Here is a 14,965-nt window from a genome sequence, read left to right as displayed (position 1 = left end):
CTGCTTAGATTATGGTTTTTCATTAAAAACCTTCCTATCCAGTGAAGTTAATGAGACCAAACTATGCTCTGTGTCTCACCCTGTAAGACTTTCTTGGCTCCAGTAGAATAGTGTGGGGGTGCAAGTCAGGGCAGAATTAGACCCAAAAGATGTGTTTGAGTATGAAAACAAGGATTTTGCCCTGGATGATTACAGTTTTGTTTCCAAGTACAGATGGACTCCAGCCACAAAATGTGGATCTTAATTGCAAGAAATGCATAGTGCTAGGATGTTCATGTTTAGGGTTTCAGCTTGGATCTATCTCTAATTCCTTCAGTAGCTTCATTCCACATAGTTTTCACTTTGATATATTAGATAGTTTAAATCAATTCTCTGTCCCTACATACACTTTATTCACATCATTCTGAATTTAGCAGCTCTCTTCCATTATATTTGCTTTCCTCTTTCACTAAAGTGCCATTCTGCTCTGAAAAGCAACTGTAAAAACGGCATTGTAGTGTTCCATGTTAATATTCTCTCAATGACTTTCAGATCAAGTGTGTTCAGTTTATAAGAAAATGTTTATTTGTTCTTTTCCTTAACTGCTTAAGCTTAATTCGTTCTTTCTCTCTCTGGCCCAGTGATTCTCTCATTATTTATCCACACTGGCATAGTTTCAGCATTGGGCCAGAGACAGAGAGAGAGTAAGCATGAGAATTACTCTGTATCATGGTGGTAGAACACTACCCTGGGAGGTGCGAAGAGAACCAGGATCTAATTCCTCTGCTCTGATGACTTTTTAAAAATTATTTATGCAACGTGGAACAGCTTCCACAGGAGAGAATGAGAGAGCCCCCTCCCACACATCAGATTATCCCCTAGCCCAGCAGTTGGGGTACTCACCTGAGATATGTCAGATCTCAGTACAAATCCCTTCACCTCCTCAGGTGGGAGGGGGACTTGAACTCAGAGGGAGGGGTGGTGTCTCCTGGTGAGTATCCTATCTACTAGCCTAAAGTTCTAAGGGAGGTTCTTCTGGCTTCTTGCTGAAATACCATAGGTGGCTAGCACCCACAGAGAGGGTTTACAGCTGAGAATCCCAAGTGGAGGGAGGGCCTCCCTGCAATCTGGATTTAAGCACCTATCTCTGAGACATGGGTGAGGCTTAGCACACACCCCTCAATTTGGCATCTCCCATTGGTTCTCTTAGGCGAGGAGCTGTCTAGCGTGCTGACTTTTGGGAATCGCATTTGGCAGCACCTGTCTTTCCCCATTCATTGTACAGAGAGCTGAGGCACTGCACTCAAGCTTTGTGAATTCCAGAGATTTTCTAGGTGCCTACAATTTTGTGAATCGAGGCCCAGTTCACCTACCAAGCTGGGGCAGAAAGCTCCCTTCCAGGATCTTTCCCTTATTCCTGGGTCTCCTACAGGAACCTACTTACTCCCCTTAGTTTTCTCCCTAACTGGGCTGTTTGCTGTTCTAGGATCTGGTGACCTGCAGGCTGTTAGCTGGTCCCTGACCTCAAACATTTCACCTGGGAAGCAGCTTAATCAAAGTGGGTCTGAGCCCACATTCTTTAAAGGACCATCCTATCCTGCATCACTCCTCAGGAAGAATTCCCATAGAAATCAGTGGGAAGTCAATTTTACCTTCAGTGGTGGTAATAGGTAATAGTAATTACATAATAGGCTTGACCCAAAAACCATTAAAGTCAATGGGAGTCTCTTCATAGATTACAAAGGGCTTTAGATCCAGGTGAAAGCAAGCTAGTAAGATGGGGCCATTAATAGTAACTCCATGATTTACCATTTGTTCCATTCCTTCACAGATACATGGTGGGGAAGGTAATAATCTTTTATTGAACCAACTTCTGTCAATGAAAGAGACAAACTTTCGAGCCACACTAAGTTCTGCTACAGATCTGGGAAAGGAATGAACTGCTCTGTGTGTCTTGAAAGCTTGTCTCTCTCATAACAGAAGTTGGTCCAATAAAAGATATTACCTCATCAACCTTGTCTCTCTAATATCCTGGAACCAACATGCCTAGAATTCCTTCACACTCACTCTTAAATTAATATGACCCCTAAACACCCATTTATGTACTTAGACAGTATAAAAGAGATAAACCCTTGGTGAGGAAATCATCAGAATAATGAAAACTTCTTCAGAATAAAAGTATTGGACAGATTATTTTAATTTTTATTAAGAAAAATTGTTAAATTTTCTATGTAATTTGAACCATAATTTTACACTATAAAAGATGCAACCTAGAAGATATCAAATTAATGATGCAATAAATTGTGTAATATACATTAATAACCTAACAATTTGAGTTCTATTTTCATTAAATAATCAGTAATGTTTTGCTTTGGACAATTTCTATAATAATGTACACATTTAAATGTCAAAAAAAAAAATTGCCTGTTCTCATCTGAATGTGAAAGGCTTTTCTGTGTATAACTTTCCATGTATTCAGATTTGAGACTAAACTTTTTGCTTGAAGCTTTTCCTCCTTTAAAATATGAAAGGGAGATTGACATAAAAGGTGTTAAACCAAAGCACCCTGAAGTCAAAAGACTCCTATTGATGTCAGTGGATTTTGGATTAAGTCTCTAATTTAACATAATAAACTGTCCATGTTTTGTTCTATGTGCTAAAAGGTCCTGCTTCCATTGCATTTCATTGACTTCAATGAGAGAAGAGATGAGACCTACTTTGACACCTATAAGGAATAGAAAGGATCTTCTTGTATATCCATGAAAAATAACCCCAAACCTAAGTGCTTGGAACTCATAGATTTTCCACACCACTGATTATTTAACCTGGTTGATTATCATATAAAAAGAAAGATAATCAGACAGGAGTAACCTAAGTTTACTAACCTGCACATATGTATTAATAGTTAGCTCTTATCCACATCCAGCTAATAATATATAGTCCAGTCTAAACATGCAGTGTCAATAGTATTTTAGATGACCTGTTTTCCTTTTGAGGAAGACTGGCTGCTCTTATTTTATCAGTCAGCTTCTTAGAGTTCTCCCCGTAAGAAGACTGCAATATTGCCAATTCTAGGCATTCAAAGATCCTGGGACAGGACCCCCAAATCATGACATTGTCTTAAAAATCATAAGATTTGTATTTGCCTTCTGGTTTCCAAGCCAGCTTTTCTTCATTAATCATAAAAGATAGGAACTTACTTTAAGATTATCATATAATCAATTATCTTTATGAGCTGGGACTTTATCATGAGACTTTTGGCCAGATTGTAAGTGTTGGCCTTGTATATGCTCTATTACGCCCCCCATCCTACAACTGATAGCGTGTGGACTGACTGCTATGTCTGGGCAGAGACCCATTGCCACAGTTCACCCTTGAGATATCAACTGCCAGCTCAGGGCTTCTATTTATTAGGAAATTTTTCTGCAAACACTTATGTTATGTGCTTAACTTCACTACCATGAAAAAGTCCTGTTGATTTCAATTGGGATAACTTTAATGTCATGTATATGTGTAAGTGTTTGCAGGATCATGGCCTGGTTTGTGACACTTTTCACAGGTAGGCAAGTGGGATAGGGAAGACAAGTTATTAAGTATCACAGAAATTCAGGGTTACTGTCAAAGACACATGTCTGAACTCCAATGATTTTTCTATAGACTTCAATTGAAGTGGGATCAGGGCCTCCCATAGAAAAGTTTAATATTTTCCTCAGTGCACATGGTGATGTAAAATGGTGACATAAAGTAACTTTTGAGTTATCTTTGTGATACTCCACGAGACACCGACATGCCACTAAGTAAAATGAAGCTTTTGTGTTAAATGTGTAACTCCCAAACCAATCTATTACCTTACTTTAAAAATATAACATTAATTACCATGCAAAGAAATAAATCCAATCAATTTTTAAAAAGTCTGCAAGGAAGATGAAACAAAATTATATTTATACCACATTGGAACCATAAGGCAAGTACTCAAAGGAGCATATAATAACATTTTACTAAGTAGCTTAGATAAATAAAAATAACTCTATAATATGTAGAGAAAATTATGAACACACTGGTAGTATTTATTGTGACATCAGTAGCATCAGTTAAACATACTTTATTCTGTCAACAAGTATGATTTTTTCTTAAATGTTGTTTACACTTAAAACCAGTCATATGGCTGTAATCAATCTGTGTTTCTTAGCAAATTCTGTTGGATAAATATTGCTATGCACTATGCAAGATCTGCAAAGCCACAGACACTCAAAATGATATGAGCAATACAAAAACTCAGTAAGGCAATTGTTCCATAAATTGCAAAAAGTATTTCCTTCCACATCCATGCAGTTTAGCATTCACTTTTTTTTTTCTTTGTGCATTGGTGTCTGTATTTTTCTACTTTAAGTCCACATGACTTTTTCCTAATTTTAATTTGATGATGAGATCTAACATTGCATAACTAAAGTGCAAATACATGCATGAATATACAGCATTTAAACACCTACAGATATTTTCACTCCGTTTTTGTAACGTGTCCGAATAGCAGATTCTGGTCTAAAAAAAAAAAGTGAGTGACTTGTCAACCATTATAATACCCAAATGTATACAAAGAATGATGTAATGCCCAAATGTTTAAAGGAAAACTTCTGAACTCAAAACTGCTAAGAAAGTGGAATGGCTGCCCTAGATGTCCATTCTTTGCTGAATGCAGATCACCAGCTGTTGCATAAACTCTCAGATTAATCTGTTAAATATGGGCATTTCAGTATACAGGCTAAATATATCAGAACTCATTAATACTTTTGACTCAACTGCTAGTCCTAATCTTGAGACAATCTTTTGGGCCTCAATTCAGCAAGGTCCTTAAGCATGTGTGGGACTGGAAGCATGTGAGTAATCAGAGGATGTCTGTGTTTCCAAAATGACTGAAAAGGGTTTTATAAGGGTAAGGACCATATTCTTTCCTTGATTAGTGCATGTCAATTGGAGATCTGTGTATGTGAATCCAGGGCAATATATGGCTCTTGATTGGCTGTATATTTCAATCTTAATTCTCCCAGTCACACAGAAAGGTCCAGAGGAGAGGAAGATGGGAAGGGATAATGTGCTAATGACTGTAGAATTCACTGTATCTGAACATGACAAATGACTAGTCAGGAAGCAGCCATGCATTCACTTTGCTAATGCATTCATATCTCTCCAAGAAGAAGAAAAAAAAACTTTTAATTTTCCTTCATTACATGTCATCAGCTCAATTAACCATTATATTTGTAGTAAAATACTGGCAAATTGCTGCTTTCTCATTTTGGCTTGCCTGGAGATTTATGGCTGTTAGCATTAATTTGTTTGTGTTATATGGCCTTTCTTTCTCTCTTTAACAGCAGCATGCACTTTACTCTGAATGTTTTTTCTGTGTTTGCTGCCATTTCAATATTGCTTACTAACATTTAATATATTTTGCTTTTTTTATTTTGCTGACAAAGTTGCATTGATGAAAGCTGATTTGCAAGGTAGATAGCTCTATGTGTATTAAACAAGACTGAAACCCAGAATGCAGTTTGATTTCTACAATAAATGCTCTGTACATTTCCTGCAATAAAGTGTGTTGTTTTGTTTCAGATTTTCTTTTCTTTCCCCTCTAAACATGATACAAGAACCTTCATTTTACAGCATATTTTGCATAAAGGCTTTCAGTCTTGAATATGTTTGTCTAGTGATTGCATTAGTACTTTGATCATACCTTTTTAAAAGTTCTTTTCTTTTTCAGTGCTCTAGTTATGATTCTCTAGAAATAGAATAGCTTTGTTTTTCATGTGTATGTCACAGTTGGGCATGCTAGCTCATTAGTACTCTGATTATTTTTTTTCTGCTTAAAAAAGAACCTGCATGGGATCACTAAAGCATGTGAATCAATACTTGCAACATTCCTGCCAAAAAATCCCCCTAACTTCTCTTTATTTTAGACTCAGCTCTTTTTTTAGAGTCGTTTCTGGGATTTCAGGTACATTACCATGGAGCTTCCTTTCCTAGCTTGTTTTAATTTTCTGATCTTGTTTAATGTAGTTTTATTTCCCATTTTCCATGATACCTGGTTTTGCTGGTTGGAACATGTTTTGCAGGAAAAAGAATAAATAAATGAATTTTCTGGAAAAAAAAAATTAACCTGTCAGTGGTGTGATGTGAAATTAACAATAGCTTGCTATGGTGTTAACAACCCTTCTGCCCTTGGATTAACTCTTTGCTTCTGTTTGTTGTCTTTATATTTATGAATTATGTTCTGTCAGTCTGAGAGCCAAAATAAAAGATTGTAATGTTATTTGCCTCCACATAACACGGAAAGTTTAAAATAAATTCTTCTTTAGATCCCTTTGCTCATTAGATCTGAGATGTTGGCAACTAACATGTGATCCATAAACAAACACGTTACTTTGAAAGACAAACTGCAAGTGCCTTTTGTGTGTTCTCATCAGGCCCCAGCACCACATGCCAAGAGGATTCATGTGCAAACCAAGGAGTGTGCTTGCAGCAGTGGGATGGATTCAGCTGTGACTGCAGTATGACCTCCTTTAGTGGACCACTGTGCAATGACCGTAAGTATATTAGAGAATGCTTCTCTAAAAGCCTTACAGCTTTAGGGCAGTATTTAAAGCAAGTGTCTGAAATTTGTATTATTTTAATATTATATAGTTAATTGAACTGGCAAAACCCTGAGAAAATCCATGATGCTTGTAGGAAGAATGTGACTGAAGCATTACAGTATAAATGGGGGACAACAATACTGCATCTAACACTGGGGAAAAAATTGGGTTTATTATACTTGATTGCATATCTTATGTATTGATGGTTACCTATTTGAAATGAGCCTCTTCTTGCATAAACATTACATATAGGTTTTTTTTCTGATTGAAAAAACCTTTCACGTTTTATTATCCTAAGCTATATTGTAATTTTGTAACTTTATATCTTGAGAGCTGTAATTACTGTGAAACAGTTGGCAAGGCTCATTATCTTTCTTTGTAGATTTCTTTAGGTGACACATTAAGCTCTGTCAAATAAAAAGCACTCCCAAGTGTTTTACGTTTGTTTGTTTTTTAAAAAAAATTCATCTAAGTGAACCCAAATATCATGTACCAACCATCTGGTCCTCAAGGACAAATGGAAGTTGTGATAAATATGGGGCCTGCTTCACCATTGAGCTGCTATAGTTTTACGCCAGTCTAGATTCTTTGATTATCTGAAGAGAATTAACAATTTTTGGCTCAAATGGTAGATCGCAAGCATCTTAACAAATGTTTGAAATTAGAAATTAAAATATATAGAAAACATGGCAACATGAAATTTCCAATGTTGGGGTTTTTGTTGTTGTTTTTAATTGTCGCCAAAACTATACCTATTTTTTCATGATCTCCCATCACAAAAATGGAAGAAAACTGGTTCTGGAGATCTGCACTTTCTAGCAGAATGGGAGATTCAAAGCATTTAGGAGAGAGTCTTCTCTAAAGCCCTCAAACACTTACACAATTCAAAATTTCAGAGGTCTGCAGTGCAAGTAAAACAGGTGGGGTTCTTGTACTACTAAAGACAGTTGGTTTTAGTGATGATTTGGATGCCTTGTATACTTTCATAGGCATCTCATTGACAATGTTTGGGGAAGCACTGAGAGAAAGAGTGATGATTAAGAAGTGAGTGGAAATTTAGGATGACTTTCACAGATCTCAAACCACTGAGTGAAATTCTGTGGTGCTTAACTGAGCCAAGCTTACACTGATATCAATAGAAATTTGGCTCAATTAAGAACAGCAGAATTGTCTCATGTCATTTTAGCAATAACAGGTTCTTGTTGCAGAAGAATCAAGTTCACTTTAAAACATAATAAGTGCAGTCTTTAGTTGGTGTATTTTAGCATTGCTCCATTGAAGCCAACAGAGCTACACCCATTTACAGGAACTGAGGATCTGTCCCAGTATTCTGACATGAGAAAATTTCTGAACTTGTTAATTTGTAAGTTTTGATTTGCCTGTTTCATATTTACAAACCTAAGTAAAACAGAAAGTTTATTGTATCAAAGTGGTGCTTGTAGCATATTAGAGTAACAAGAAGCCGGGTTATTGGAAGGTAGGTAGCTTTTTAAAAGTTACCAAAATAATGTGAAAAATAAAAATAAAAAAAAAAGTAACATTGTCTGTGATTTGATAAGAATAGCATGTAAAATCTGACCTATTTTTCAGAGGATCAAGACTGATACATTGTCTAGCTGCTTTCCTTGACTTTTCTGGCAAGTCTTAGTTAAAGTAATTCTTGAAACTTCTACAGATGATGTTACTGTATTTAGGTTGGTATTTTCAGTATGTCAACCAATACGACCTTAATTCATGTAAGTTTGACATTGTGTCATCTCTAGTCTTCACTTGTATACTTCTCTCCTTGTCTTTAATTTCCAAAAAAGAGAGTTCAGAGGAAATGGAAAATGGGAAAAAGTAGTACAGAAAAATACAGTTGAGATAGCTATGCATATGTACCATATAGGTATATTTGCATGTATTAGGTTGCTTTAATTTCTTGGTCTAAAAACTAACAAAGGACCAGAGTCTGATACCCTAACTCATGCTGAGTAGCACCTTACTCCAGAAGTGAAGTCAATGTAGGTTTTTTTAAACGAAGTAAGGTGCTACTTAACATAAGATAATGGTATCAAAATTCAGTTCAAACTAAGCAAAGGCTCATCCTCCAGCTAGCTGTGTGTGTCTGTAAGTGGGGAGGAAAAAATTCTGATGATCCCACACAGGGAATGCACTCCATGGCAGAGTGAAGCTAAAATCCTCTGCGAAAACTGATTCATGCCAGCTTGTCTCAGTTTACAGTGTAGGGACCATATTCGGGAATACCACCAGAAGAGGTAAAAACTTTCAGTCCAATAGAAACTTTTTAAGTGCTCCCAATGTAACAGATATATATGGCAGTTGTGGATCATTATGCCCATGATGGCAAAGGTAGGGACATGCTACCCGGAGCGATTTCCTATTTACTGAAAGAGAAGCAATGTAGGGATGTTCTGACCCAAGATGAGGAGGAGGTTATCACTACTGCTGGTATGATATGACACTTGGAGATGCAGGGCAGCAATACTCTGTAGATGTGATATGATGGAAATGTTATATTGTGAGGTACAAAGCACGAGAAAATGTTCCCACAAAATGGGATTATATAGAAGACTGTGCAAAAAGAACAGTTCATGACTATTCTTACAAATGGTTGGCTGCATCCTGGCTCCTTTAAGAAAAAACATCACAAACATCCTAAGTATTAGTAATAACAAGTTGTGGAGCAAAAGTTGTCCTTCCAGGGCATTCAGCTTTTTCATAAGAGAAGGTTGAAAATGACTCTGGCAACAACTGCAAAAAGTAAAAACCCAAATCAAATGCTCTGCCATATTATACAAGAGTTTTTCTGTGAGTTTACATCTGTTTTCACCACCATAGTCCACAAATGTAACTACTTTAGTGAACATAATGTCATATTTGTGGAAAGAAATACCATTATTATGGCATGGAAAATAGCAAACATAATAACATTGTCACATTACATTAATATAGAAATGTTGAGTGCCAAATTACAGGGCAGCTTCAACACTGTCTTTTACCATAAGGGAATAATATATCAGAGTTCTGTTTGTGATGGTATAGCTAACACTGTGTCAACACTTCCATTAAAATCCCTTTTTCCAATGGTTTAGATCATCATGCAGTCTCTTCTGAATATAAATTTGACATTCACAGACTGTATGAATAAAGAAACTTTGTTCCTGAAATATGACTAAATTAAATTCAGATTTTCATTAAGGATATAAAAAAATCCTTCTGTCTTATTGTGAATCTTCTCTAACAAAGACTCTGACTATTAATAAATGAAAGAAACATATCAATGTTACAAGACTACTGTACATGTGATCATTATATTTTTTGCTATAGCATAGAATCAAAGTTACATTGCTTAACAAATCAGGGAGTTGCCCATAGTTACGATCAGATTGCTTCTAGACTTGCTAAGATGCAAATGAAAAATCCATAACACATCAAAGCTTGAATTCAAGACAACTTGATGCAGTTGCAGGATTGGGCTATATGTAGTATTGTAGGCAAAGCTGGTAGCACCACCTATTAATTCAGTTGCTGGACACTTTCCACTATAAAACCTTGTTTTCAGTTTCTTATAACTTTACCAAACTTTAACTGTTGGGCCTAAATTTGATGTGCTTGGTAGCTGCCTCAGTCTGATTATTTATTAATGTATGTATTTTAGCTAAAACAATTCAGCCATTTCCAAGAATGAGACTCGGGGAATATACATTGTCTTGCCATGGTAAGCTCTAGCTCCTCCGTGATTTGGATCAGGGACTTGAAATTTTGTAGGGCTGGGAGGTGACTCTTGTGTTAGGCATGTGCCTTTTGTCAGACCTGTGACAGCCTGCTCCAATATGGTGTAGTTTTGAGCCTTTCATACATCCTCAGTTCTGACTTCCTCAATTTTAGAGGCTAAATTCCCAAAGATTCTATTTGCACTGGGGATGCTCCAATCTGGGACTGAGCAGGACTTTCCCTGCAATTGCAGCTCTGGGCACCTCAACTAAGAATGGCTCTTAATGACCTTTCCTCTTTGCCTGCCCCCATCTATCCCACAGTGTGGATGAGGGAGCTTCCTGATTTAAATGAAGAAGGGATATGAGCTGGACCTACAAGGGGGAAGAAGTGGGACAAGGAGACTGGGAGGGGGATAGAAGACTGGGGGAGAGGCAGAAAAATTGGGACACGGAGTTGGGGGTAGTGTGGGAATATAGGACTCGCTGGATGAGAAAACTGGGACTGCCTGTATGGGGAGGCTGCAATGAAAGTCTGGCGAAGTGAGGCTGGGTCTTGAATGCCTGAGGAGGGGAGAATGGGACTGGGATGAGAATCCAGGGATAGGGCAGAGACAGAACTGTGATAAGGACAAGTTGGAGGGGATGAGCAGAAGGGATCATGATTGTGGGCAATGAGTTGAAGGATCTGTGCCCACTACAGCATTCCACTCCAGAGCCTGGAATGGAACCCAAGATACTTGAGTCTCACCATTCCTCTGCTGTCAGCAAATATCTGTGAAACCCACTGGCAGAGTTTGTGTCTAATCACTATTTAGCGCTGGTCCACATAGAGAAAGAAAACCTAGTACAGCTACCAGTTACTCCATTAGCTCAAATGGCAGGGGCCTGCAAAGTAGATCTAAAGGTTCCAACTCTGCATATGAACCACATGGGTGTCAATCTGAAGCCCCAAGATGGAATTTCTATGTTTCCAGTTTGCTTTTTTTAAACAGGTAGGGAATTACACACCAAAAACTATATTAAAAGAACAATATTAAGTTTGCAAAGCCAAGCACTCAAAAGTTAGGAAATACCATAATTAAGGTTGCCTTTGCAACATTAATTTGCCCTCTTTGCATATATGCATTATGAGGGTCTTTAATTACACGATCATAGAATCATAGAATCATAGAATATTAGAGTTGGAAGGGACCTCAGGAGGTCATCTAGTCCAACCCCCTGCTCAAAGCAGGACTAACCTCTGCTATATCATCCCAACCAGGGCTTTGTCAAGCCGCAGCTTAAAAACCTCTAAGGATGGAGATTCCACCACCTCCCTAGGTAACCCATTCCAGTGCTTCACCACCCTCCTAGTAAAAAACTTTTTCCTAATGTCCAACCTAGACCTCCCTCCCTGCAACTTGAGACCGTTGCTCCTTGTTCTGTCATCTGCCACCACCGAGAACAGCCTAGCCCCATCCTCCCTAGAACCCCCTTTCAGGTAGTTAAAGGCCGCTATCAAATCCCCCCTCACTCTTCTCTTTTGCAGACTAAACAAGCCCAGTTCCCTCAGCCTCTCCTCATAAGTCCTGTGCTCCAGCCCCCTAATCATTTTTGTTGCCCTCCGCTGGACTCTCTCCAACTTGTCCACATCCTTTTTGTATTGGGGGGCCCAAAACTGGACACAATATTCTAAATGCGGCCTCACCAATGCCGAATAGAGGGGAATAATCACTTCCCGTGACCTGCTAGCAATGCCCCTCCTAATGCAGCCCAATATGCCATTGGCCTTCTTGCCAACCAGGGCACACTGCTGACTCATATCCAGCTTTTTATCCACTGTTACCCCCAGGTCCTTTTCTGCAGAGCTGCTGCCCAGCTCGTCGGTCCCCAGTCTATAGCTGTGCATGGGATTCCTTCTTCCTAAGTGGAGGACTCTGCACTTTTCTTTGTTGAACCTCATTAGATTTCTTTTGGCCCAATCCTCCAGTTTGTTTAGGTCACTCTGTATCCTATCCCTACCTTGCAGGGTATCTACCACTCCCCCCAGCTTAGTGTCGTCCGCAAACTTGCTGAGGGTGCAATCTACCCCATCCTCCAGATCATTAATAAAGATGTTGAACAAAACCGGCCCCAGGACCGACCCCTGGGGAACTCTGCTTGTGACCGGTTGCCAGCTAGACATGGAGCCATTGATCACTACTCGTTGAGCCCTATGCTCTAGCCAGTTCACTATCCATTTTATAGTCCATTCATCCAACCCATACTTCTTTAACTTGCTGATAAGAATACTGTGAGAAACCGTATCAAAAGCTTTGCTAAAGTCAAGGTATATCACATCCACCGCCTTCCCCACATCCACAGAGCCAGTCACCTCATCATAGAAAGCAATCAGGTTGGTCAGGCATGACTTTCCCTTGGTGAATCCATGTTGACTGTTCCTGATCACCTTCCTCTCTTCCAAGTGCCTTAAAATGGATTCCTTAAGGACCTGCTCCATGATCTTTCCAGGGATTGAGGTGAGGCTGACCGGTCTGTAGTTCCCTGGATCCTCTTTCCTCCCTTTTTTGAAGATGGGCACTATATTTGCTTTTTTCCAGTCCTCAGGGACCTCCCCCTGTTGCCACGAGCTTTCAAAGATAATAGCCAATGGCTCTGAAATCACCTCAGCCAACTCCCTCAGCACCCTCGGGTGCATTGCATCCGGCCCCATGGACTTGTGAATGTCCAATCCTTCTAAATAGTCTTGAACCTGTTCCTTCAGCACTGCGGGATGTTTGCCTCCTTCCCATTCTGTGCCACCCAGTACAGCAGTCTGGGAGCTGATCTTGTCTGTGAAGACAGAGGCAAAAAAGGCATTGAGTACCTCAGCTTTCTCCACATCCTCCGTCACTAGGTCGCCTCCCTCTTTCTTTAAGGGGCATGCTATTTTTCCACAGGAACCTTGTGTCATTCAAGGCACAGGATGGACTTGCTCTTGGGAGGAATTAGAGTAGTGTAGTGAAGGAGGAAATAAAATATTGAATAACTGCTAATTAAGTGAACACCAGCCATCTGACTCGTGCAACAAATGAAGCAGGAGCCTACAGACAGCAGTTGTCTTCACTACGCCACCCTGATTCATCCTCAGGGCTGGTGCATTCTATGCATTGAAAAAGGCAGTGATTCTGTAGAAAAAATAATATGTGGTCATGTAATTAAAAACTGTATCATAATGCATACACACAAGGGAGCTGAACTGAGGTTGCACAGGTAACTTTAATTATGGCATTTCCTACTTTTGACCTCTGGACTTTGCAATCTTAATAATGTTCTCTTAACATGGTTTTTGTGTGTATGCGTGATTATATTTATATGATGAGGGGACCATTTACCTAGTTTAGTCTTCTTGATATAAACATGAGCTTTGATTAGTCTTCTGAGCTGTCATAGCATGTTACAGTAGGACTGCTGTAGAAATTCCCCTCTCTCAAAATCTCTTTCTCCTTTTGAACTACAAGTCTGGGGGTGCAGGTTTTTGCAATCTGTGTTGATACAGGAGTCCAATATAACACAGATGAGAGATTTAAATCTTCTGTCAACATATCTTCCCTACATGGTGCTTCTTCCCCATTGTACCTTAATATTGCTCTGGGTGTGCCACTTCTTGTTTCTTGGGCCACTCTTGAGATTCACATCACGGTGCTAATTGTAATGATGAGTTTCGTGATGCAGACACACATCTGCAGGGAACAGAAGCAAGTCCAACAAACTATTTCTTATAAACCATCCATCTGAGGTCAGATTATGGTTAGTCTAACTATTTGTATTACAGTAGTGCTTAGATCCAGAATGTGAGGTCCTATTGCATTAAATTCAGCGCACACATCTAGTATGAGTAGCCCCCCTCTCAGAAAGAATTTAAAATCTAATAGACAAGATGATAAAGAGTGTGGAAAAGGAAGGAATGTTATCCCTATTTCAGTGGTTCTCAACCAGGCTTACACATATCCCTGAGGTACGTAGAGATCAACTCCTCTAGATATTTGCCTAGTTTTACAACAGGCTACATAAAAAAACACTAGCAAAGTCAATACAAACTAAAATTTCATAGACAATGACTTGTTTATGCTGCTCTATATACTATACGCTGAAATGTACGTACAAAATTTGTATTCCAATTGATTTATTTTATAATTATATGGTAAAAAGAGAGAGTCAGCAATTGTTCAGTAATAGAGCACAGTGGCACTTTTGTGCTTTTATTTCTGATTTTGTAAGGAAGTAGTTTAAGTGAGGTGAAGCTTGGGGTATGCAAGACAAATCAGACTCCTGAAAGAGGTACAGTAGTCTGGAAAGGTTGAGAGCCACTGCCCTATTATACAAGAGGTTAAGTGACTTTCCCACAGTCACACATGAATTCTGTGGCAGTGTCAAGAATTGAGTCCAGATCTCCTGAGTTTTAGCTCAGTGCCTTAAGCACATAATAATCCTTACTTTCTGATAGGAAGTACTTTTGATCTGGCTCTGAATTGAATCATTGACAAACACCTGAAATAGTCATACGAGCCATCCAGTGCCCCTTCCAATGAGGTGTTAAGAATGCCTACCCAACACCTCAGGCATGCTGTCACAGATTCCTAATTACTAATTAAGATATCCATCCCCATCCCCTGAGCTGTAAAG

The 14,965-nt window shown here is 38.9% G+C and overlaps 1 protein-coding gene across 3 annotated transcripts in view; it reads left to right on the top strand.

The window, feature by feature from the left end:
• NRXN1 (neurexin 1) overlaps window positions 1-14,965 on the top strand; it is a 753,679-nt gene that overhangs the window by 322,268 nt on the left and 416,446 nt on the right. For all 3 annotated transcript variants that reach the window (XM_067565125.1, XM_067565120.1, XM_067565119.1), the window contains one exon: window positions 6,435-6,554. In XM_067565125.1, coding sequence (XP_067421226.1) covers window positions 6,435-6,554 — 120 coding nt within the window. The remainder of the gene's footprint in view (window positions 1-6,434; window positions 6,555-14,965) is intronic.

This window comes from Emydura macquarii, unplaced genomic scaffold (genome assembly GCF_026122565.2).
Source record: "Emydura macquarii macquarii isolate MOO-44397 ecotype Brisbane River unplaced genomic scaffold, CSIRO-AGI_Emac_v2 contig_2676, whole genome shotgun sequence".
NCBI classification, from domain to species: Eukaryota; Metazoa; Chordata; order Testudines; family Chelidae; genus Emydura; species Emydura macquarii.
This window is presented reverse-complemented; position numbering and strand designations above follow the sequence as displayed.